Source organism: Schistocerca nitens, chromosome 6 (assembly GCF_023898315.1).
Source record: "Schistocerca nitens isolate TAMUIC-IGC-003100 chromosome 6, iqSchNite1.1, whole genome shotgun sequence".
Classification (NCBI taxonomy): Eukaryota; Metazoa; Arthropoda; class Insecta; order Orthoptera; family Acrididae; genus Schistocerca; species Schistocerca nitens.
The window spans coordinates 452,448,642-452,472,718 of record NC_064619.1 but is presented as its reverse complement, the minus strand read 5'-3'; the positions used below and the strand labels follow the sequence as shown (position 1 = coordinate 452,472,718).

The 24,077-nt window shown below is 39.4% G+C and overlaps 1 protein-coding gene across 2 annotated transcripts in view; it reads right to left on the bottom strand.

Annotated features, from left to right (window-relative positions):
• Nucleotides 1–14,170, bottom strand: part of LOC126262444 (uncharacterized) — a 46,661-nt gene extending 32,491 nt beyond the window's left edge. Inside the window, exons 1-2 of one of the 2 annotated variants that reach the window (XM_049959096.1) lie at nucleotides 13,868–14,170; nucleotides 13,584–13,807 (exon numbers count right to left, since the gene is read on the bottom strand). In XM_049959096.1, coding sequence (XP_049815053.1) covers nucleotides 13,584–13,807; nucleotides 13,868–13,896 — 253 coding nt within the window. In that variant the 5' untranslated portion in view covers nucleotides 13,897–14,170. The remainder of the gene's footprint in view (nucleotides 1–13,583; nucleotides 13,808–13,867) is intronic. The other variant, XM_049959095.1, reaches the window with a different exon arrangement.
• Between the last annotated feature and the right edge of the window lie 9,907 nt (nucleotides 14,171–24,077).

Here is a 24,077-nt window from a genome sequence, read left to right as displayed (position 1 = left end):
ATACCTTATCTTAAAAACTTATAAGCTCATTTTGAATTAACATGTAAATTAATGAAAGCCAAATTGTAAGCAAGGGTTAGTTGCTTATCCTAGAGATCCTTATCACCCAGAAATCACACCTGATATTCAGGCAACTGTAGTCAAAGGTAATGTACTTTCTCGAGATTCCCAAGCCTGTAAGCGGATTAATTAGAAGTTGTCAAGACTCACAGTAGGGTGTTTAGGTAATATTCTCTAACTTGAGGTGGTTGCCTAACAAATTCCAAAGTGGAATCCTGTCAACAAACTCACCTACACACATGCTCAAAGTCACCTATATGGTGATGTAAGTTAAGGTCCCAGGTATCACACCCTGCAACCATTCACCCTGCTTGACCCTCCTTTCCGAGTAATGGGGAAAAAATAAAATAAAATAAAATAAATACATAAATTTCAGAATTTCGCATGATGCTCTACAGCAATGGTCTCCACACCACAGCCCGTGGACCGACACTGGCCTGCGAACACCAGCAATCCGGACCACAGTAACGGGTCAGACATGCATGGTGTCTTGCCCGCCATAATTTCTTTTTATTACAGTCGAACCTTGCTCATCAATCACCTCCCATAACGAGTGATTCGCACAACCAGTAGGTGAAAATGCAATCATGTCTCGCTAAACGAACGATGTTTTGCATAAAGAGTGTAGTCACTGTTATGTTTTCAGTCTTTAATAAACCATTCAAAAACCACCTCCTGGTGTGGATCAGTCTGTTTGACCACTAAAGCACGCATTCTCCTATCAATTACAAGTAGGAGCTCCGACAATGCTCTTTTCAGTCAGCTGTACTGATCGCAATGCACCTTGTGCTAAAATTATTGTCACCCGTACCACTGCTCGGGCTCCTGCAACAATGTTGCTGATTCTCTGTAACAATGGTGCAAGATCTTTCCCGGTCCCCGATCTTTTTATAGAGCGTGTGACAAGATTTGGATTCACAACCTTCTGCATCTGAGGACAGTATAGCTGGTTTCAAGAATTCAATGCCACTGCCAGAGACTTCTCCCTGTTCCTGTGGAACACATGTTAGGGTTTCTTTCTGTTCCACTGGCTTTTGGAGCACAGGAAGAATGACTGCTTAAGTATCTCTGTGCTGTACTTAATGTAATCTTATCTTTGTGGTCAAGATGGGACCAATAAGTACAGAGCTGAAGTATCTCTAGATTCTTAATACTGATTCTTGAAACTTTAAAAGTATGTTTTCACTGGATAGTTTGCATCTGCCTTCAAGTGTGTGCCAATTTAGGACTTCAACATTTTGCCAACACTCTCTCATGAGCCAAACAGACCTGCAGCCATTCATTTCAACCTTCTTTGTATACAGCCAAATCCCCCATCAGTCCTATTTGATAGGGGTCCCACACACTTAAGCAAATTCTAAGCTAGAACAACCAAGTGATTTGTATGCATTTTCCTTTGTAGGTGTTGCATTTTGCTCAGCATCCTGTCAATGAACCGAAGTTCGCCATCTGTCTTATCCACAACCTTGTGTATGTAATACTTCCACTTCGTATTCCAATCAGTTGCTACAATCAGATATCTGAACAAGAGGACCTTTTCCAATGGTGACTCATTGATGATCTAATCATAGGATAACACTTGCACTCAATTTGTGAAGTCCAATTTTATATTTCTGAACACTTCCAACAAGTTACCAATCTTTGCACCAATTTGGAAGCTAATCGAGGTCTAACCGGCTGTTTGTGCAACTTTATTCAGCTATTATTGCAAATGTTAAAAACGGAAAAACTTCCTAATGTTCTGCAAAATTATATTTATTTGGTCACGAATTGGCTTTCGGCTTCTCGGGCCATCTTCAGGTGACAACTGAATGTTGCAAACGGAGATAAATATGGTGTGTGATTTGCACAGATATTATTTTTATACAAGACACAAAAATAATCAAGTGTTTAAACAGCAAAATATTACAATGATTACATTAACTAATCAAGATGTAAACAAAATTTTTATTTGGACATACATATAGCAAATGATGAGGAATAAAATGAATTTATGGTTTGGATCTAGTATTCGTAATGAAAACTTTAGTTAGCAAGGGGGAAAATGAAAACAGTCTGATCATTTAACGCCAATCTGGCATTCTGTACCATGTGTTTGTTGATATCCATTATTTGCAGTAGAAAACCATCCATATGATGTAGAATGTGAAGTTTTACATTTGGTCAAAAAAAAAACAGAAAGATACCACTACTGGAAGTAGCGGAAATCAAGAAACAAACAGCACAGAATGCCAGCCAATGAGACTCAATTGCCATTTCCCCCCTTCCTAAATTTCTCATTACAAATACTAGATTCAAACTGTAAATTCATTTTGTTTCTCATCTTTTTCTGTATCTATCCCCACATAAAAACTCTGTTTACCCCTTTATTAGTTAATGTAATTGTAATATTTTCCTGTGTAAACACTGTCATTTTTGTATCTTTTGTACAAATATTATCTGTGTAAGTTACACATCTCGCTTATCTCTGTTTGAAACATTCAGTTGTCACCTGAAGACGGCCTGAAATGCCGAAAGCCTGTTCATGACCAAATAAATACTATTTTTCATAATACTAGGAAGTGTTTTCCTTTTTAATATTATTATCATGTTCTGCCAAGCATCAACGGGAAATTCAGTTAATGTTTAGGCTATTATTTCATTACAGATAACTGCACCTTCTACACAAAGTCTGGTTATTATTGTCAATGCATTACCATACAATCAATAGGTGACCCAACACGCTTCCCTGGGGCATGCCTGAAATTACTTTTACTTCACCTGACAAATCTCCATCCACGACAAAATACTGTGATCTACCTAGCAATAAATTCTAAATTTAATCACAAATTTCACTTGATATTCCAAGGAATTGTACTTCTGTTAATAGTTGTTGGTGTCTTACTAAGTCAAATGCTTTTTGGGAGTCAAGAAACATTGCATCTATTTGAGTGCCTTGATCCATGGCTTTCAGGAAGTCACGTAACGAAAATGCAATTGGGTTTCACAGGACCGAGGTTTTTTGGACTTCGTATTGGTTGACATGGCAAAGGCCTTGGTTCGAGACACCTCATAATGTGTGAGCTGGGAAAATGTTTTAGAATTCCACAACAGATAGAGTCAGTGAGATCAGGTGGTAGTCTGGCTGATCACTTCTGTTACTGGTTTGATGCAGCTCTCCATGCTACTCTATCCTGTGCAAGTTTCTTCATCTCCCAGTACCTACTGCAACCTACATCCTCGTGAATCTGCTTAGTGTATTCATCTCTTGGTCTCCCTCTATGATTTTTACCCTCCACACTGCCCTCCAATACTAAATTGGTGATCCCTCGATGTCTCAGAACATGTCCTACCACGCGATCCCTTCTTCTAGTCAAGTTGTGCCACAAGCTCCTCTTCTCCCCAATTCTATTCAATACCTCCTCATTAGTTACGTGATCAACCCATCTAATCTTCAGCATTCTTCTGTAGCACCACATTTCAAAAGCTTCTATTCTCTTCTTGTCTAAGCTATTTACCGTCCACGTTTCAGTTCCATACATGGCTACACTCCATACAAATACTTTCAGAAAGAGATGAGTGGACCCACGCTTTTTCCTGTCAACAGACATAGTTCTTTGTTCATGGAATCTACGGTTATTATGTTTAAAGATCTAACTCACTTGAAAATTCTCTGTATAGTCCGACAAATTCCTGTGTGTCTTTGAGCCTTGTTTAATTTTACTGATTTTAACTATTTCTCAGTCACAGAAACTCATTACTATATACAAAACTAGGTCTAACTTGAGTTCTTGGGATCTATTCCAGAATGCCAAGTCTTGTAGGCAATGATATTTCGATCGGCGAAGGATTCAAGTCCAGGAAGGGAAGCATTTTCACAGTGGACTACAGCAAGTGTAAACCACCCACTGCCAGCTGCTCCCGTGGTGACGTCCAGTGAGAAATTTATTCAACAACCATGAAAGAACATTGGTCCATTCAGAATAACAGACTGTGCAGTGCCATTGGGGCCAAGTTTATTTTCTAGACTAATTATGTGTTTGTAGACAGGCATGCGGTGGCGGCATTGATGATACACACATCGACGAGGCGTAGTGCTTCAATGCTGTTGCAGATAGAGCTCGCAGCGGAATGGTTCCACTGGTGTGCACTGCCCACTTATAAAGCGAATGCATGACCGTGGTTATGTAACTTAGACTCTGCATGCACCAGCGAGAGATCGTTATAGCGTACGTGCGCTGTAGTCTCACTGACAGTGCGAGACTGCTGGTGCGCAGGCCTGGCGCCGAGCCAGGCGGGTTGCATCACCGGCTCAGTGCTCAGTGCGGCACTATGTTTTAGATTTTTTCAAACTGTTGCATCCTTGAGCCCCCGATTACCAGATGTACATCTAACATTACTCGGCTAACGCCCCCAGTTTCTCAGTCCCACTTTACAGCATTAACTTGTGAAGTGGTGCGAGACGTAAAAGGCTAGTACTTTTCTACCTTCCTTAGTAAAGGAACAGTTGCTAATGAAGTTCAGCATTTGCGTTTTGCTTTGCTACTCTATATTTCAGCATGTGTGTCATCCAGGAGTGTTTAGAAACTAACCTTTATGCCAGTGACAAGCTTTACAGATGATCACAATTTCTTTGGGTTTTGTGAGAGGTAATTTGGTAAGAGTCTGCTGTGGTAGTCGCTGAAGGCTTCACGCAATGCTCTCTTGATAGCCAAACACATTTCATCCAGCACCTGTTTATCAGCAGTCTTAGGCTTTCTTTCCTATCTATTATGTAGTAGTCTGTTTCTTCAGAAGTACCTTTACATTGACTATATACCACACAGCATAATTTCCCTTCATGAACTGTCCTACTAGATATGTACATCCAGTGAACAAGTTCACGGTCACTGACACCAATTTATCAAATCAAATCAAATTTTTATTGTCGTTAAACAACTTATTGTTGTAATAGACAGTGTCAAAAAATACAAGGAAAGGTATCAAAACACAATACAATACATACACACAGTTTTTTGTAAGGTACCAATTAGTTTTTAAAAAATATACAGAAAAGAAAAGTATTTACAGTTATACATCTCCTTGGATCAAATTTGTCACAGAATATGATACCGCCTATATTTTCACTACATGCTATAACCATCATTCATTCTGGAGGCGTCTCAAGTTTTCTTCGAATTCCAGAACGTTGTAGGTTGTATTCAGAATCAGCCATTTTTTTAGTTTCTTCCCTAGTTGCTGTACTGGCATTTCCCTCAGTGTTATAGCAGTTTGTTGAATAGCTTAATCCCCATGTAGTTATGGCAGGTTTGGGTTTTCTTTGGCCTTTGGTCTTACCTGGGGCATGTCAGTGTAATGTTTATTACTTGTGTTGTGTGAATGTACCTCCCGCTTACTGTGAAGTTACTCCGGTTTTCTTTGATGTGTATCAGACAGTGGTATATGAATATTGCAGAGAGAGTCATTATTTTCAGCTCCCTGAATACTGGTCTGCATGATTCATTGTCGGGTAAGCCCTTTATATCCTAACTGCCCTCTTCTGCCACTTAAAAACTTCCTGAGCCCCTGAAGAGTTCCCCCAACGTATATGACACAGACCAGGTACGAGTGGAAAAGTTATGACTCTAACATTTGGCTCTTGCTGACAAGTCCTAAGTTTGATCAATAAAAAAACTACTCTGGACAGTTTCTTGCGTAGTTTTTGCGTATGTTCGCCTCAGTTCAAATTTGGGTCTAAATAAATTCCTAGCAGTTTGACAGATGTGTTTACCGTCCCTTCTGGTTTCAACTTACTCAAATGAAAATATATTGTCTCTGTTTTATTGCCATTTAAGACCAATTTATTGCTTTGAAACCATGTGGTGGAGTTTTCTACCATGTCTGTATTTTTGTCCTGTAAAGTTTCCAGATTTCTGTCTGATGTTATTAAGGTGATGTCGTCAGCATATAGAATTGATTTGTCTGGCAAGTTATGTGGGAGGTCATTGATATACACTAGAAAGAGAAATTGGCCAATTACTGATCCTTTAATAACTCCGGTTTCGATTTTGAGTATGTCTGATGGTTGGTTCTCAATTATGACCATTTGTTGTCTGTTATCAAGGTATGATTCTATTAGCGATAACTGTGAGCCCTTTATTCTGTATAGTTTTAACTTAGAAAATAAGACCACATGGGAAATAGTGTCGAAAGCCTTACTGAGGTCCAAGAGTGTAATACAAGTAATTAAATGTAGCTCGAAATTGGTAACAATCTCGTTGATGTTATTGTCTACAGCTTTAATGGTTGATTTACCTGTCCTAAATGCAAATTGAGCATTGTTAAATAAATTGTTCATTTCAAAGTACTTCAATAGTTGTGATTTCATGCAGTATTCAATGACTTTTGATAAAATAGGGACAATCGAAACTGGTCTGTAGTTATTTGGAGAGTCTCTGTCCCCTTTCTTGTGGATAGGAACTGTGATAGTCATTTTTTAACAATCTGGAAAGATTCCCTCCTCAAGGATGCAATTTATGAGATAAGTTAACGTTAAAAATATTGTGTCTAAAATTTGTTTCAATATTGCATTAGAGAAACAGTAATAATCCTCGGTTTTGGAGTCACTCAATTTTGCAATTATTTTAGACACGTCCCTAGGGGTGACTTGTTTCCAATAAAAATTTAATCCCCTAGTTCTATCTGCAGTATAGTTGCTCACTCTATGTTTATATGTTAATTCGAGATTGTCAGTGGGAGTAATATTTTTAACACTGTTTACAAAGAACTCATTAAGTATGTTAGGTACAATAGGCACAGATTCCTTTCTTGCTTTTCTTCCTAATTCTTTATTTATAACTGCCCAGGCAGCTTTACACTTATTTGTAGAATTATTGATAAAATTTTCATTGACTCTTTATCTTGGCTGCTTTTATTTCCCTTCTATAGACTTGTTTTGCCTTGGTATACCTATCTTTATCTGCCTGGATTCCTTGTTTGGCTTTTTTATGAAGGATGATTGTAACCTTTCTAAGGGCTGCAAGTTCTGGAGTGAATCACTTGCAGCTCTGTTTCCTTTTCAAGTTATTTTGGTTATTTAGTACCTTTGTTATCTTTGGACAGTATTTATTAATATTAAAGCTAAGTGTTGACAAAAAGTTTGTAAAGGCCTCATTTACATTCTTACAGTTTAAAACTTTATTCTCCCAGTCCATCTCCCTTAAAATGAATCTCAGTTTTTCTATGTTCCTTTCCCCTAACATTCTGAACGTTTTCTGTTCCCTTTTATAATGCTCGGTCCTTGTCATTAGAAATTTAATCCAGATCCCACTGTGGTCAGAGATGAGTGGATCTTCATCTCCGTATGAAAACGAATTTCTATCCATGTTGGTGAGAATATTAGCTAGGTAAGACTTCTTTCCTGTTGGTTGGTCATTAATCAGATAGAAGTTGTACGATCTTAAAATATTACATAATTGGGTTCTAGCATTTGACTGGGTTAAGACATCAATATTAATGTCCCCTAGATAAATTCTATTTAAATACTTGTATTTCTGTAAATGCTGTGTCAGTTGTTCCCAGTGGGTTATAAATATATTTATGTATGCGTCTGGGGTTCGGTAGAGTGAGATCAGAATCAGCTTAATTCCTGAAAAAAGGACACCTGCTACTTCAAATGATTGTTCTAAGCAGAAAGTTCCTAGATTCAATAGCTGATGATCTAGATGATTATTACTTCTTAGAAAACTTGACACACCTCGATGACCAAGTCTCTGTCTATAAAAACCTGTTTTTAATTCAAATCCCGATGGAACATAGAATATCACATGGAAAATCTACCAGAAAATTCTCTAGCTCATGTATTTTGTTTCTCAGACACTGTACATTGATATGAAAAACACTTAAAATAACCTTCTCAATAGAAAAGTTCCCTAATTTCTGTTTGTATTCCTGAGTATTATGTGCCAGGGGCCTTTTTTTGCAATTACTTTGTAAGGCATTCTCAGTGCAGTTGTTATGGGTACATATTTCTAATCTAGAAAAGTACTACTTTCCTGACTGGCTGAGCTTGAATAATATTCTAATGGCTACATATTACTAATACAATAAATTTTACAAATTTCATCACTCAATAATCTTTTTCCTGGCTGATTTAAATGAAGTCCATGTCTGGTGTGCATTCCCATTTCAAGATTAGAAACATCTACAACTTGAACATTTTTGAAATGCTTAGTGACCTTTAATATATTAGAGTTTGTTGTTTTCACTGCTGAAATTACACAAGAATTTTCCATCAAGTCGTGGCGATGTGATATATTTACGACAATTACATTAGTGTGAGTGAGTGATGACAATGAATCTTTCAATGAGTTTTTCACTTTTTCCCCTTCGTTTTTATAAATGTCATTTGTACCACCAATAATCACAAAATCGTTTGATGATAGTTGTGCACACTTACATTTCAAGTCCTTTGTAACTTCAGCTATATGGGCACCTGGCTTGAACACCGATGAAACTTCTATTTCCGAGTGCCTGCTGTGAATCTCCGCCGCTACCCCTTGTCCATGACTGTCTGCATAAATAAGTGCCTTCCCTAGCTTGATCTTCTTTCTCCTTTTTTCACTAACTGCCTTCTGTTGCACGGGTGTGTAGTCGTCTGTAGTTTCTACGTTTTCCTCAGGAACTTTGAAGGAATTTAAGAGTGGAATTTCCGCTGTTACATTTCTCACTGCTACTTTAAGCCCAGTATTTCGCGTACTGGCACCTTTCACAACACTTGCCCGAGATATTTCTTCTCCTAAATATCAGCATCAAAGAAGTCAGGTCTATTAGCTGCCATTAAGTCATATTTGTACTATAGTCGACGTAACCATCACTGAACAGAAATTTAAGATAATTCTCATTTATTGTTCCATCTCATTTGCACATTTTTAATTAGATTAAATGTTTTGATCACTCTAGATCATCTTCACATCTAAAACAAAGTAAAACTAAATATCTACCAGCTAATGTTCTGCAATAAGTAGAAAAGAAATGAGTTATACATTAAGTGGCATTTTACCTAAGTAGTTTTGTCAATAGCTTGTCTTGTCTACTCAGAACTGCATACCAGAATACTTTGTTTTGCAACTGCGGTCAATATTTTAAATCTAGCAGAGATGCTGATTCACATGTAGGTGCAACAAAAATACTGTCAGAAAATGATATTTCAGCCAACCAGGCCTTCATTGGAGATACCATATATACACACACACACACACACACACACACACACACACACACACACACACGAAACTTACATACATGACTGCAGTTTCTGACTGCCTATCCCACACTGCAACAGCTGCACATGATGAGAGACGCAACCAGGTGGCAGGGATAAGGACAAGGCTGGGGCAGCGAGGGGAAGGGATAGCAGGGTATGGGTGGGCGACAGTAAAATGCTGCTTGCAGGAGCATACAGGGATGAGGCTGAGAGAGGGTAGGGCAGCTAAGTGTAGTCGGGAGGATAGACAGAGTCTGAGGGAGGGGAGGGATTGGCAGAAAAGGAGAGGTAAAAAGATTATGGGTCAGTTGGTGGAATGAACTGTGTAGCACTGGAATGAAAACAGGGAAGGGACTAGAAGGTAAGGACAAAACTAATGAAGGTTGAGGCCAGGAGGATTATGGAAACATAGGATATACTGCTGCGAGAGTTCCCACCTGCGCATTTCCGAAAAGCTGGAGTTGGCGGGAAGGATCCAGATGGAACAGGCTGTGAAGCGGTCACTGAAATGACTGGTCCTACTCAACCCAACAAGTCACATCCCTTGATGTTGACCTCCATCTCAAAGATGGCTAAATCACTACGCCTGTCCATATCAGACCCACCAAATAACAGCAATACTCCACTACTCAACCCAACACATCACATCCCTCGATGTTGACCTCCATCTCAAAGATGGCTAAATCACTACCCCTGTCCATATCAAACCCACCAAATAACAGCAATACTCCACTTCCCATTCCATACCAAGAAGTCACTTCCATACAACCTAGCCACCTGTGGCCATCGCATCGCATGACAAACAGTTCCTCTCAAAATACACCGAGGGTCTCACTGAGACCTTCACAGAGTATAATTACCCTCCAAACCTTGTACAAAAACATATATGCTAGGTCTTATCTCCCCACCCACAACCTCCCGAAGTCCCACCGTACAGCTACAGAGGAGCACTCCCCTCGTGACTCAGTAGCACCAAGGACTGGAACAACTGAATCACATTCTCTGACAGGGTTTTGACTAGCTTTAGCTGTCCTGAAATGAGGAATTTCCTACCCATTATCCTTCCCACCCCTCCCACAGTGTCTGCAGCCCATCAAACCTACACAGTATCCTTGTCCATCCTTACACAACTCCTGTTCCCAACCCCTTGCCTCATACCCTGACGCAAGACCTGTCCCATACATCCCACCACCACCACCACCACCACCACCACCACCACTCAAGGCAGGCCCACCTATGAAACCTGTGATGTGATTTACAATCTTAGCTGCAGCCACGGTGCTGTATTCTACATGGGCATGACAACCAACATGCTGTCTGTCCGCATGAATGGCCACTGACAAACTATGGCCAAAAAACAACTGGACCACCCTGATGCTGAGCACACCACCCAACATGACATTCTTCATTTCAAAGACTGCTTCACAGCCTGTGCCATATGGAACCTTCGCACTAACACCAGCTTTTCTTAATTGTGCAGGTGTGAACACTCCCTACAGTATCCTAAGTCCCTGTAATGTTCCTGGCCTCAACCTTCATTAGTCATTGTCCTTACCCAGCTAGCCCTTTCTCTGTTCCCATTCCAGTACTAAACAGCCCTCTATTCCACCAAATCACACAGAGTCTTTCTACCTCTCTCCTTTCCTGCTACCTACTCCCCCGCCCCACCTCCGCCTAACCTCCCGATTGCACCTAGCTGCCCTACCCTCTCTCCACCTCATTCCCGTATGCTCCTGCAAGCAGCACTTTACCGTCCCCACACCTACCCTGCTACCCCTCCCCCTCCCTGCCCCAGCCTTCTTACCCACATCACCCAGTTGCACCTCCCATCACGTGCGGCTCTCGCAGTGTAGCTTCAGCAGCCAGCGACTGCAGTCATGCGCATAGGAGTTTCATTTGCGCATGTGTGTTCAATCTCCAATGAAGGCCTGGTTGGCCAAAAGCTCATTTCTTTTTGTTGTGCCCATCTACGACTCAGCATCTACGCTATAAGTTCAGTAGCAACTATCCTTTTCATAATACTGTTACATTCCATCCTATATTTCCCATTGTTCACTATTTTAAATAAGTGTACACTGTAGGTATGGTGGCAGCGGTGGTGGTGGTGGTGGTGGTTGTGGGATGGGTGAAGGGAAGGGGAGATAGAGTGAGGCTGGTTTAGCTATTGTAAATAATTGGATGATACATACTTAGTTTTATTTTGTTTCAGACTTTAAGATGATCCAGAGTGATCTAAACATGTAATCTAATTTAAAATTTGCAACAGAGACGAAACAATAAATGAGAATTATCTCTAATATATATATGTATCATAAGTTGCCTTCTGAACACACTGATTTAGGTAGTTCTCACAGAAGGCATTTAGTAATGTTTGGCAGGATGTTTTGTCATGCCCACCACTTTCAAAACTAATGTTTTCAATTGGTTGTAGGATGATTAAGTCTCCTCCAAAGATGACAAATTGATAGGGGATCATTCATACTAACAAATTATGTTCTCCTCTAAGGTTACATCAGGGACATGTCTGGTGGTCAACAGAAAGGTTAAGTTTCAAGTTTACAACTACCTCTGACATTGAGTTATGCCCAAACAATTTCACATGCGGCTTCAATTTCCATCTCAATGGGGCTGACTTGCGCCGGCGATGAATACACCACCTCTATTTTCCATTAATCTATGATTTCAATATTAACTCTGATAATTTCCTTGGTCTCAATTTCAGGTTTTGGCTAGCTTTCTTCAAACTCTGGAATCTTGTCGCAAATGCTTTGACAATTTATCACTGGGATGTCGACCATTTCGTATGGGGATGTAAACTAGAGCTAAGTATTTCACATGCACTTCTTCATCAGAAGATGCTAAATCTTAGTCACATGCCAAATTATTAATCAGTTCAATTTGACATGACCTGTATACTTTTTGAGCAGGTAAAAAAAGCACCTCTCATTTTACTTCTTACAAGTTGCACTGTCAGGTGCAAACTTTTCCAATCATCATGATCATTTCTTAAAAAAAGAAAAGTAGTTTTCCAGCTATTGGCTCCAAAACTCATACCCACAGACATTTACAACAGATCCTTCCCCTACACATTTTCACCTATTTTGTGATCAAGCACATAAACTTACAGCAACATACCATAGCTGTCGATTGGACAAATTTCTTATATCTCTAAATAAACAGGATAGTACTACAGGATTTCCTTACAATAATCCATACATAACAACAGAAAGCTTAATTTCGGTGGGTAAAAAAAATTAGTAACATACAACAAATTTACATCAGTATGCCCGTTAGGACAAAGTTAATTCTAAATTCATTTACACGTACCTCTAATCGAGGAGTATTTAGGTACCAGGAGAGCTTTCCACACAGATAGCTAAAGCTGTACTGACTAAATAGCTAATTAAACATAAAAGTAGATTGTAAGAGTTGTATAGCAATTCATGAAAATTTGCATGAACATATCTTTGAAAATTTTGGGCGTATCTGATAACATACCAAAACAAATACAAGGTAACTTGTATAAGACTAAACAAATTTCATTTGGAAGGCTTCCCGAGACCCAATAATGCCCAAATATCAGTAAAGAATTTTCTGGATCAAATTTTGCTAACAGTTACCTCAAGAACCATCCAGTGCTGAAAATTAAATTTTACAGATCCCACAGAGCAGCTAAGGGGAACAAACTTCCACCAGCAGAACTTTCTTTGATAACTACTTTTTGGGATAATTATACCACAACATTGAACATTTTTCATGATAATGAAATTTCCTTGACAACATCAAATAAACATGTTGCAGTGAATGGGCCTATTAAACAAAATTTGTACACACACTACCCACACTATGTGACACTGACAATTACAATTACTAATCTTACAAGCTGTACTCCAAAAGTTGGGGCAGTTACATCTAAACCTCAACCTGTATGTGTTTCCATGGAAATGCATGCTCTTACTACAATCACTATTACCACATTGTATTTAATAAGCTTTCTTGTGTATGCAATGATATCAGCTGTAAAATAATTGAATGCTGGTCACCACACGGCCCTGTAGTATGTTGAACACGCAAATAAAAGAAAAAACTCTCTTCATGACAGCAGTTTGACAATACTGTAGCCAAGCAATAAGTAACACCATGCCCCACTTAAGCCTTCGCTGAGTTAACGAAACTGGCCTGTAGCACAGTGCGAGGTCTACGTCTAAGAGAAAGAGTAAACTGCAGTTTAGAACCTGTTATCGAGGCGAGATATATTACGAGACGATCTCACTCCGACGAAATAATAAAAATTTCTTACCTTCTTGCCACAATTGGCACTCTGTTGTTAAATCGGCCACTTCACTTTCAAGTTTTTCGACGGCTTCTGCGAGTACAGATATTGTTTTGGTAAAAGCGGCTTTCTGCTTTTGAACAAGATTATTTTTCTTAGATTTTATCTCAAGTAGTGCACTTTCTGCGTCTCTTGCACCACTATCAAACAGCAGCTCCAGAGCACGTATCTTGTCTAAAATAATAACACACCTTTGCACAAAAATAGTCATGCATATAAAAGACTACTATTTACACACAATAAACTTGTACCTTGAAGTTTCGTCACTCCATTTTCCCATTTATTAAAAACTGAGCATATGTCGTATAAAGCTAAATTCTTGGCATTATGTAGTTCATCGAAGATACCCCGAGAAGGGGTAATCGATCTCATAATTGAAAGTTTCTCTTCCCGTTAATGTACACAGGGAATCTGCTGTCATTATAAACAGTTGAAAATTAAAATTGGCGGGAAGATTTTTCAGAGACATTACGTTCATTCGTTCGCATCATGTGGAGTTGTCATGACGTCACAAACTTGAAGCCGACCCAAGCCAAGATCCGCCATGTTAGCTACCCCAAAACTTTCTCTTCTGGTAGTTTGATTTCGTGTAGTCGTGAAGTGTTTTGATAAAAAATGCCGGCTTGCGTCGCTTACTGGTGTACTAATCGTTCTGATTGTAGTCTAAAGTTTAAACAAATCACATTTCGTCCGTGAGTGGACTTATTTAATCGCTATTTTCTTATATATACTTGAAATTCTGATGCACTGTAAAGTAATACAGTATGCTTTTATTTCTGCGAAGAACTCTCTGGAGGTGAGCAATACACTTGGTTTTCATAGTTTGGTTATTCCCAAGTAACTGAAAAGTCCTGGCAAGAAATATCCTGGAAATGTAGACTAATGTTTTAAAATGCGGTAATTTAATATAAAAGTAGTGTAACTTCATGTCCTATTGTCCGGTGTTGCTAGCGTGTACGTCGTTCTGAACATGGGTTCTAACGGAGATGAGAGAACTTTCGAGCAGATCCATGAAGGTAGTCCGAAAGATTTCACTATCTTAGTTGATTTACAACACGAAGGCAAAATTAAATGGAACTAGATGGTTTAATGTTTCTAGCAACATTCGGAATTATCTTCAGAATCACTTCAATTTCTCAGTTTAACGTTTCTGCCCACTTGAATTATGTACGATTCATTGGATTTTATAAAAATACGAAACACTTTAATTTCTTCCTATTTCGCGTTTTTATCCACATGATTTATTCAATATTAATCGGATTGAAAACATGACTAGACATTTTTTAACTTTCGTTATGGTTATGATTCCTTCATTCAGATATTCGATACGTTCACGAAACACACAATAACATCCCACATTCTTTGGATTGCTGCTTAATAATTAGTTACTTCACTTTTCTGTCCACACGATTTATTCACGATTCATCGGATTTAAAAAGAATGACATGCGAGTTTTTTTTATTTCGTTATGGGTCCTTCGCTCAGACATTAATTATGTTCATGAAATACACAATAACATCGCAAATTGTTGAGATTACATTTAACAATTCATTCAGCTGGGATGAGCATATTACACAACTCCGGCCACTTCGTTTGGCCACATGTATTTACATTTAGTTTTGACGTTATCGGTACAACTGCAAAGATCGATATACGTACTTATTTAGTCGATTTAGGTTATATACGTCACGATGACGTAGCGTTACGTCATAATGACGTAGTGTTCTCCTCACCTGGCGTGAGATGAATGCTACCTGACATATCACTCATGAAGGTATGAGATCACTGCACTGTAGTATAGTGTAGGAAGATCTGTGGAGTGAGCATTAGGATGCGCAGGACATGATCATGTGTTGCCGTAGATTTGCCCTACAAGCGCCTTGGACGTTTAGAATGTCATTACATCACTAGGACCAACAGATTATCTTCATAGGTACCGTGGATTAGATATAGACACTTCATAAATATCATAACAATTTGCACTGAATATCTGAAATAAACTGGACTCTATGTCTTTCAAAAGGAAAATAAAGAGACATTGCTTGTTTGAGAGAAGTTAAGAGCCCAGATGCAACTTATTTCTTGATATCCCGGATACCAACCACTATATTTGGGCTATATATGGAACTTATCGTATTGCCGAATCTGTTGTAAATTTTTGCTATGATAGCATTCCAAACAGCTTAACAGCAAACCAGTGTCCTTGAAAGTGTCGCCGCGCGGAGTGGTCGCGAGGTTTAAGGCGCCATGTCAAAGACTGCGCGGCCCCTGCCTCCCTTGAGCATGGTCGTGTGTGTTGTTCTTAGCATAAGTTAGTTTAAATTAGTTTAAGTAGTGTGTAAGTCTAGGGACCGAGGACCTCAGCAGTTTGGTCTATTAGGAATTCACACACATTTGAACACGTGAAAGTGTCACAAAAAGTACTGAATTTGCCGCACATTAGCGATTATATTGCCTGCTTCTTCGTTGTTTTTCTCCAGTTTTTGTGTATTTATTTTCTTCTACAACACAATTTTGCATAGTGATGCATTGCATTTGATGCATTCATTTAGCGCATTTAATGTACATTCTCGCAATACATTACAAATTAGAACTAAAAAAACCGATCGCTGATTAAGTGTACTACGAAGCCAAATGTATCCCAAATAGTAAAAATATATATATGGCACAGTTCACTCTACTCTCGCTGCCCCCCACCATCGCCACCACCACCTCGATAACACACTGAAGAGGTGTATACCATGTAACACTATGAAGGAAAGATGTATAAAAAGGAAAAAAGCCTAACTTTTACCAGTCTTTTTTGAGACTCAACACTGTCGAAAGAAAATACCATTTCTTAAGCTGGGGTTTCTTACCATTTGTGTGTGCGAATACTAAGAAACGACTGCTGCAGATGACTGAAGACTTTGTTCAACAATCCTATACATGTTGCACATACAATAATAAATTGAAGACATTTATTCGAAATGCAACCAAAAAGCACACTAAGGTATCGATAAGTCAAAGTATTCATACAACAAGTTTTTCTTCTTTCACGTATTTTTCTTTGTAACTGTAGCAAGTACATTAATTCTCGATTGCTATTACGAATAGACAAACGGCGAAATAATATTAGATGTTCCAGAAATCAGATGCAAGCCCAAACAAATTGCGTCGTCCCTAGATCACGTGACACTCGTCGTTTTGTGTTGACAATATGTACAGAAGGCAATGCTCACTCCAGAGATATTTCTACTCTACGCATAACAGTCTCGACAGTTAGCTCAATACTGTAGAGACTACTCCACGAAGCAAACCCATGAAGAGGCCCACGGAAAAGTCTGGCAGCGGCGTGTACGTCACAGCGCTTGACACGAGGCTCACGAGAAAGACAGGCCTCGGTGCGTACGTCACGAAGGTAGTCCTGAACTCGCTCGCTCGTTCAGCTCAACAAACAGAATGTGTAAGTACTAACGAGAATTGCATCTTCTATTGGAATCTGCTATTATGAGGCCTACTGATTAACAGTACTACAACAAAATTTAATTTAAGAGCAATACTCAATATAAATGGTATAACGGCTTGTTTATAGCATTTAGTCTTTTTTGCTTAACAGTACTCATTACACTCTGGAAGTGGTGCCTTATGCAACTGATATTCATTTTAGCATGATTTTATTTTATTGTACGCCAGTACTGCCATAACAAATCATAAGTTGACCCATGGACTTCCCATCATTATAGGACTAATGACAGTAAGATTCCATAATAGTGGATTCCAGTAGAAGATTCAGTTTTCATTTGTACGGACATGCCTAGTTACGAGTTAACAGGTGTAGAAACGTAGTTTGTCTGCTGATTTGAGCGAGCGAGCAAGCGCAGGACTACCTTCGTGACGAACGCGCCTCGGTCTCTCTTTCTCGTAGGTCTTGGCTTGACACTCCAGGTCTTACGAGTGCCAGCAGCCGTCTCTGGAGTGCAGCAAGTAACTACTTTAGTCGAGTTTAAAAATTCTTGATTGTCTGTTAAACGGCATGCAAGTTGTCGATATCACATGGCAAAACTAAGACCTCTAGTGGATACGTTTTCAATTAAATGCCGGCCGCGGTGGTCTCGCGGTTCTAGGCGCGCAGTCCGGAACCGTGCGACTGCTACGGTCGCAGGTTCGAATCCTGCCTCGGGCATGAATGTGTGTGATGTCCTTGGGTTAGTTAGGTTTAAGTTGTTCTAAGTTCTAGGGGACTGATAACCACAGCAGTTGAGTCCCATAGTGCTCAGAGCCATTTGAACCTTTTTTTTTTTTTCAATTAAATATTTATCTCCTGTAGGCCTTGCATGAAGGCGAGCATTCACGAAGTGCGGCGGACAATCAGGCTAGTGTGACGTCACAAGGTCGTTGCACGAGGCCTATGAGAAAGACAGGCCGCGGCGCGTACGTCACGAAGGTGGGGCTGCACTCGCTCACTCAGCTCAGCAGAGAACTACGTTTCTACACCTGTTTACTCGAGGCTAGGTGTGTAAGTACAAACGAGAATTGCATCTTCTACTGGAATCCGCTATTATGGAGTCTTACTGTTATTAGTCTCACAATGATCAGAACTCCATAGGTCTATTTATAATTTCTTATGGCAGTACTGGGTTACAATAAAATTAAAATCATGCCAAAACGATTATCAGTTGCATAAGGCACCACTTCTTGTATGAAAGGAGGTCTGTTAAGCAGAAGAAAATAAATGATATAGACAAGCGGTTATACCATTTATATCTATTGATCTTAAATTAAATTTTGTTGTAGTACTGTTAATCAGCAAGACTTCATAATAGCAGATACCAGTAGAAGATGCCGTTCTCATTAGTACGTACACGCCCAGCCACGCGTTAACAGGTTTAGAAACGCATTTTGTCTGCTTAGCTGAGCGACCTAGAGAGTTCAGGCCTACCTTTCTAACGTACCCGCCGCGGCCTTTCTTCTCATGGGCCGCAGTCGTTTCAGATCTCGTATATCTCGTTGTCACCGAGCCGAGACGCGTGACGTCGCAGTCGCCACGTTGCTTTGAGTAAGGTGTGAAATTATTCTGCTACGTAGAAAAAATAGAACTACCATTTATGTACGCTATATGACGCTGTGTGTGGTTAGTTTCTAGTTCTCTGTTAGCTGTTGCCTTGTACCTTCTAAATCTTCCCTGCAAGATCAGTTATTCTGCTGTGCTTACATACGTAATTTCCGTAGAGCTGCTAAGGCTGCTGACAAATTATGCTTCTCAAAAATCTTACCACTGTGCAACAAATTTTTCACTTTCACTTTTCGCAATTTATTTCCTGAATAACGAAACGATATAGCGATACTAAATGATCAAAACATTGACATGAAAAATGTATTAATATAGTTACCTCAACAGATATGTGGCAAAATTACACACCATAACATATTTGATGCAAAGTGCATCTCTCTCTACACCTAACGAGAATAGTTCTGTACACATTGTTAGGCAATAAAACTGCTAAAGAATTGCTCTGTTGCTAATTTCAGCTGCTAAAAGGAGAAAAATCTTTATGTTAATATGAATCACTTTATAGGATGCCCTGTTAACAGTTTACAGGTAAGAATTATGGGAAAGGAAGGAGATGGTTAAATTATTAACACATAAACATCCAATTTTATCTGTTATTTTGCTCCATTCAATATGTATTCACATGTCATACATTGGCAAATTTAAATAGCTTCCCCCACTTTTCCCTCATGACATAATAGTTACCCTACGCAGCAACTGTTGCTTTTTTGTGTGAGCTAATCTGAAGGTACACAGTAGCAAGAAGTAGTATTACTTTGACTCATGCATGTCTTTACAGTCAATGGCAGAGACTAGCATATGCACTTTGCCAAACATATTGGCTGGTCACCAAAGAAACAACAAACAGAATTAATATACCTGTCATAAAAATGGTTTGAGTCTAAACTAAATCTTACTAGAGCAGAACGAAAGCATTTTTCTGTACACTGCACTATAGATATGTGAAACAAACAAGCTCTGTCAACTTTCAAAGTATACCGAGCGAGGTGGCGCAGTGGGTAGCACACTGGACTCACATTTGGGAGGATGACGGTTCAAACCTGTGTCCGGCCATCCTGATTTCAGGTTTCTATGATTTCCCTAAATCGCTTCAGGCAAATGCTGGGATGGTTCCTTTGAAAGGGCATGGCTGATTTTCTTTCCTAATCGGATGGGAACAATGGCCTTGCTGTTTGTTCCCTCCCCCAAATCAACCAACCACCGAATCTTCATAGTAAAGGCAGTTGGATTTGCCACAGGGGACATTCTGTGAAGCAGCCCTCACACTTTCAATAATATTGTCAAACTATCAATAGGACACATATTGTCAATACTAGAAATATTGACGAGCAGTATTGATGGATCTCGTAATATTCTCAGTATAGTCAATACTTAATGAATGTGTGAGGTCAAGTATTGACAGTTTCACAACATTCTCTGTTCAGATGTTGGCAAAGCTTCAGGAAGGAGCCATACGGCGTTAGTGTGCACTGCTCTATTTTTAAATACGCTGTCATATATTTCAGACCTCAGATTCAATTTTTAAGGAGTATTTTAACCTAAAATAATTTTAATAGGACAAAACAAGGATAATCATTGTACATACAACTTTAGTGTGGTTAACAGAGAATTCCCTATGATCCTGCTTACTTCATTAATTTGAAAATATAGTATAGATTGGAGTATTATATAGCAGTCTAGAAAAACGCTCCCGTTTCGAAAAAAGTGTGTCATATATCCACAGTGACTAGTAAGAGATCTGTAGAATATACGTCAGTTTCACCAAATTATCACAAAGCTTAAAAAAACCGTTTGTCGTTAATTGTCTAACTAGGTCCTTGCCAGGCAGATATAATTACTGCAAAGGTTTCCACAAAATTTTACTAATTGTGCAAGCTGATATTACAGAACTAAACTTCGAGCGTTAGATTGACCTGCAGGTCGTCAGAAATCTCTTTAAGTTACTTTTAATCTCTTGCCGACTGCGAATGCCTTCTAACGTATTCTGATTCTCTATTTTATCTCGTATCAATACTGATAACTTCCTATATGATGCAGGGCTCATGAGAAAATAATTTATGAACTCTTTCAAGTTAACGTGTGACCAGCTGCTCATCTTTTTCAACCATCCTTGGACCCAATTTGTCTTTTCTGCTGTTTTCCATTTCTTGCAAGCTGCAGCTAATACATCTGCAGCACACGCTTTTTTGGGTGTTTGACATCTTAACCTTGTAAAATCACATTCTCAACTGACAATTTTATCAATGTGATTGTCACTGTGAGGTCGCTTCAACATATCGAATGTTTGAAAAACTAGAATTGTCAATAAATATTGAATGTGTCTGGGCCCCTTATGTATGATCATTTGGGCACATGTAGGGAACAGTAATTTATTTTTATTTATTTATGCATTTATTTTACCTGGCAAGATTAGGGCCTTCAGGCCCTCTCTTACACCTAACCAGGCATACTCAGATTCAACAAATTTCAGTTTCTACAGAACATTAAGGACATATTACATGTTATACAGTATTAATGTTAAGAAAAAAATAGAGATTATAAACGTAGTACAATGATAATTATAACAATCAAAAATTAATTATAACAATCAAGAATAATAATAATAGTAATAATAATAATAATAATAATGACTATGTATATGAAAGTAAACATATTTTTCTTTTATGAATGTCAGTCCTATTGCTAGTTGGGAATTTTCTCGTTATATTCTTGAAGCTTGTGAGTTATTCTCATCAAGCAGAGACATAAGACGATAGAATGGGGTGAAAGAGATATAGAAGAGGTAGATAGGTTAGAGGAAGAGAAATAGAATGGTAAAATTCGAAGCTATGATGGAGAGGAGAAAGAAAGAGATCGTATGGCTGAGATGGAGAATGACATGGAGAAAGATTTTGTGTTATGTAAAGGTACAGCCAAGATGCTAGACGTATCCGATCTGGTATTGCGGTTGTGGAATGATGATAGGTGTTTAATGTGAGAAGATAAGTATTGGGGGCACCAGTGGCTAAGAAATCGATGAAGTAAGCACATCGTGTGGAGATCGCGTGCCTTATGTGGGCGTATCCAACCTAGCTGCGAGTATGAAGGATTGATATGATCATACAACCGTATATTGCATACGTATCTAACGCAAGCGTTCATCACTAGCTCGAGGCGTCTCGAATTTTCACTATTTGTGCCGTGTTGAACTACATCACAGTAGTAAAGATTAGGCAAGACTAGTGTTTGGACTAATTTTTGTTTAACATGGGTTGGAAATATTTTTCTAAATTTCTGAATTGCATGTAGGGAGGAGAGCGATTTCCGGCAAGCTGTAACTGTTTGTTCTTCCCAGTTTAGGTGTTCATCCAAGATTATTCCAAGGTCTTTTACTGTTTTTTGGTATGGTAGTTGGGTACCATTGAGGTGTATTTGAGGGACTGTTTCGCGAAAGTACCGACTGATTAACTTTGGATGAGATATAAGTATGACCTGGGATTTCTTGGGGTTTAGTTTCAGACCTAGGTTCTGTGCCCATCGAGAAACAGAGCAAAGATCTGCGTTCATACTCGCTACTGCGTCAGCAATGTTCTTGGGGCTTGCACTTATGTACAGTTGGATGTCGTCGGCATATAGATGGTAGTTGCAGGAGTGAATCACTGAAGAAATATCATTAATGTACAGTGAGAAGAGTAATGGACCAAGGACGGAGCCTTGGGGAACTCCAGAGCGCACGTTTTTCCATGATGACTTTTCCGACCCACAAATGACTTGTTGACTTCTGTTTTTGAGGTAGCTGTCGAACCAGTGTATTGCGCTGTTTGAGAAATTCAGCTGCTTCATTTTAATTAGTAATATATCAAAGTCAACTGTATCAAAAGCCTTGCTAAAGTCAAGCAGTGTTAGGATGGTAGCTTCACGTCTGTCCATAGCATGTTTAATGTCATCAGTTACTTTGATTAATGCAGTTGCTGTACTATGGTGCTTTCGAAAGCCTGACTGATATTTGTCATGGATGTTATGAGTTTTGAGGTAATCCGTCAGCTGTTCATGGACGATGTATTCTAGGGCTTTAGATATTGCAGGTAGTATGCTGATCGGCCTGTAGTCACCTGGCGACTTAGGGTTGTCAGTCTTGGGTATAGGTTGTATTAAACTTTGCTTCCACTCAGTAGGATATGTACTATTGACAAGAGACAGGTTGAAGATGTCTGTGATAACTGGAGTAATAGTGTCTACGACGTTCTTGATCATGCCAATGCTCACTCCATCATTTCCTACTGCCTCGGAAGATATTCTCGTAATTGCCTTGTGTACTGTGCAGGTAGTGACATGTTTTAGGAAAAACTTGTCTCTCGAGAGATTGATATCTTGGGGCTGGTAATTTGTCGCTGCGTGGCAGTTTACAGCTGTTGAGAAGAAATCGTTTAATTCTTCTGCAGACGCTTGATAAACAGCGTCAGATCTTCGCTTCCCTATACCGAAACTGCGCAGCTTTTTCCACAGTGCAGCAGGTTTTGATATGCCGCATGCGACAGAGCGGGCATGTCTGATTTTGGCATTCCTCACGCTCTGCTTGGTTCTATTTCGGAGTTTCCTATAAGCTTCGTACGCCTCGGGAGTTGGGTTATGCTTGAAGGCCCTATGTGCAGCATCACGTTTATTCATTAACTTGCGTAATGCAGTGGTGAGCCACGGAGCGGGAGCTCTCTTTACCTTGACAGTGCGTTGAGGAGCATGTTTATCATACAGTGCAATGATTTTGCGACATAATTCCCGAATTTTTCCGTCTAAAGTCGGTTCATTGCTTATATCATACCAAGGGATGTCTGAGCAATCCTTTTGAAGAGCGTCATGGTTAACATTTTTTAGGTTTCTGTAGGTTACCAGGTGAGATTTTTCTTTGGTAGTATGCACTGAGTAATTTAAGAATATCACGTCATGAGCAGAGAGTCCTGGAGCAGATGTCTGATTGGCGCGAATTATTTTATCTGGTCGCTTTGTTGCCATTATATCTATGAGTGTATGGCTGTGTGGCGTGTGATGAGTTGGGTCCAGCGGTGTTAAACTCATATCATTGGAGTGGAACAGTCTCCTTAGTTTTTCTGCAGAGGGAGATTTTAACTGTAAGTCGATGTTTGTGTCGCCCATAATTATTATGTGTTCATACAGTGTCACGAGCGAGGACAGGGCAGACTGAAAGGAGGACATAGCACCGACGTTTGGAGGTTTATAGATTACTCCAATTAGCAGTTTCTGATTTGATGTATTTATTTCGAAAAACAAGAACTCTGCTTCTCCTTCGCACTTTGCATCCGATGTGCATAGTATAGTAGGTCTCAGATCAGAGCGAACATAGGCACCCACACCACCCCCGCGTCGTGTTTCACGATCTGCCCTTAGGAGAGTGTAACCAGTGATTCGGATAG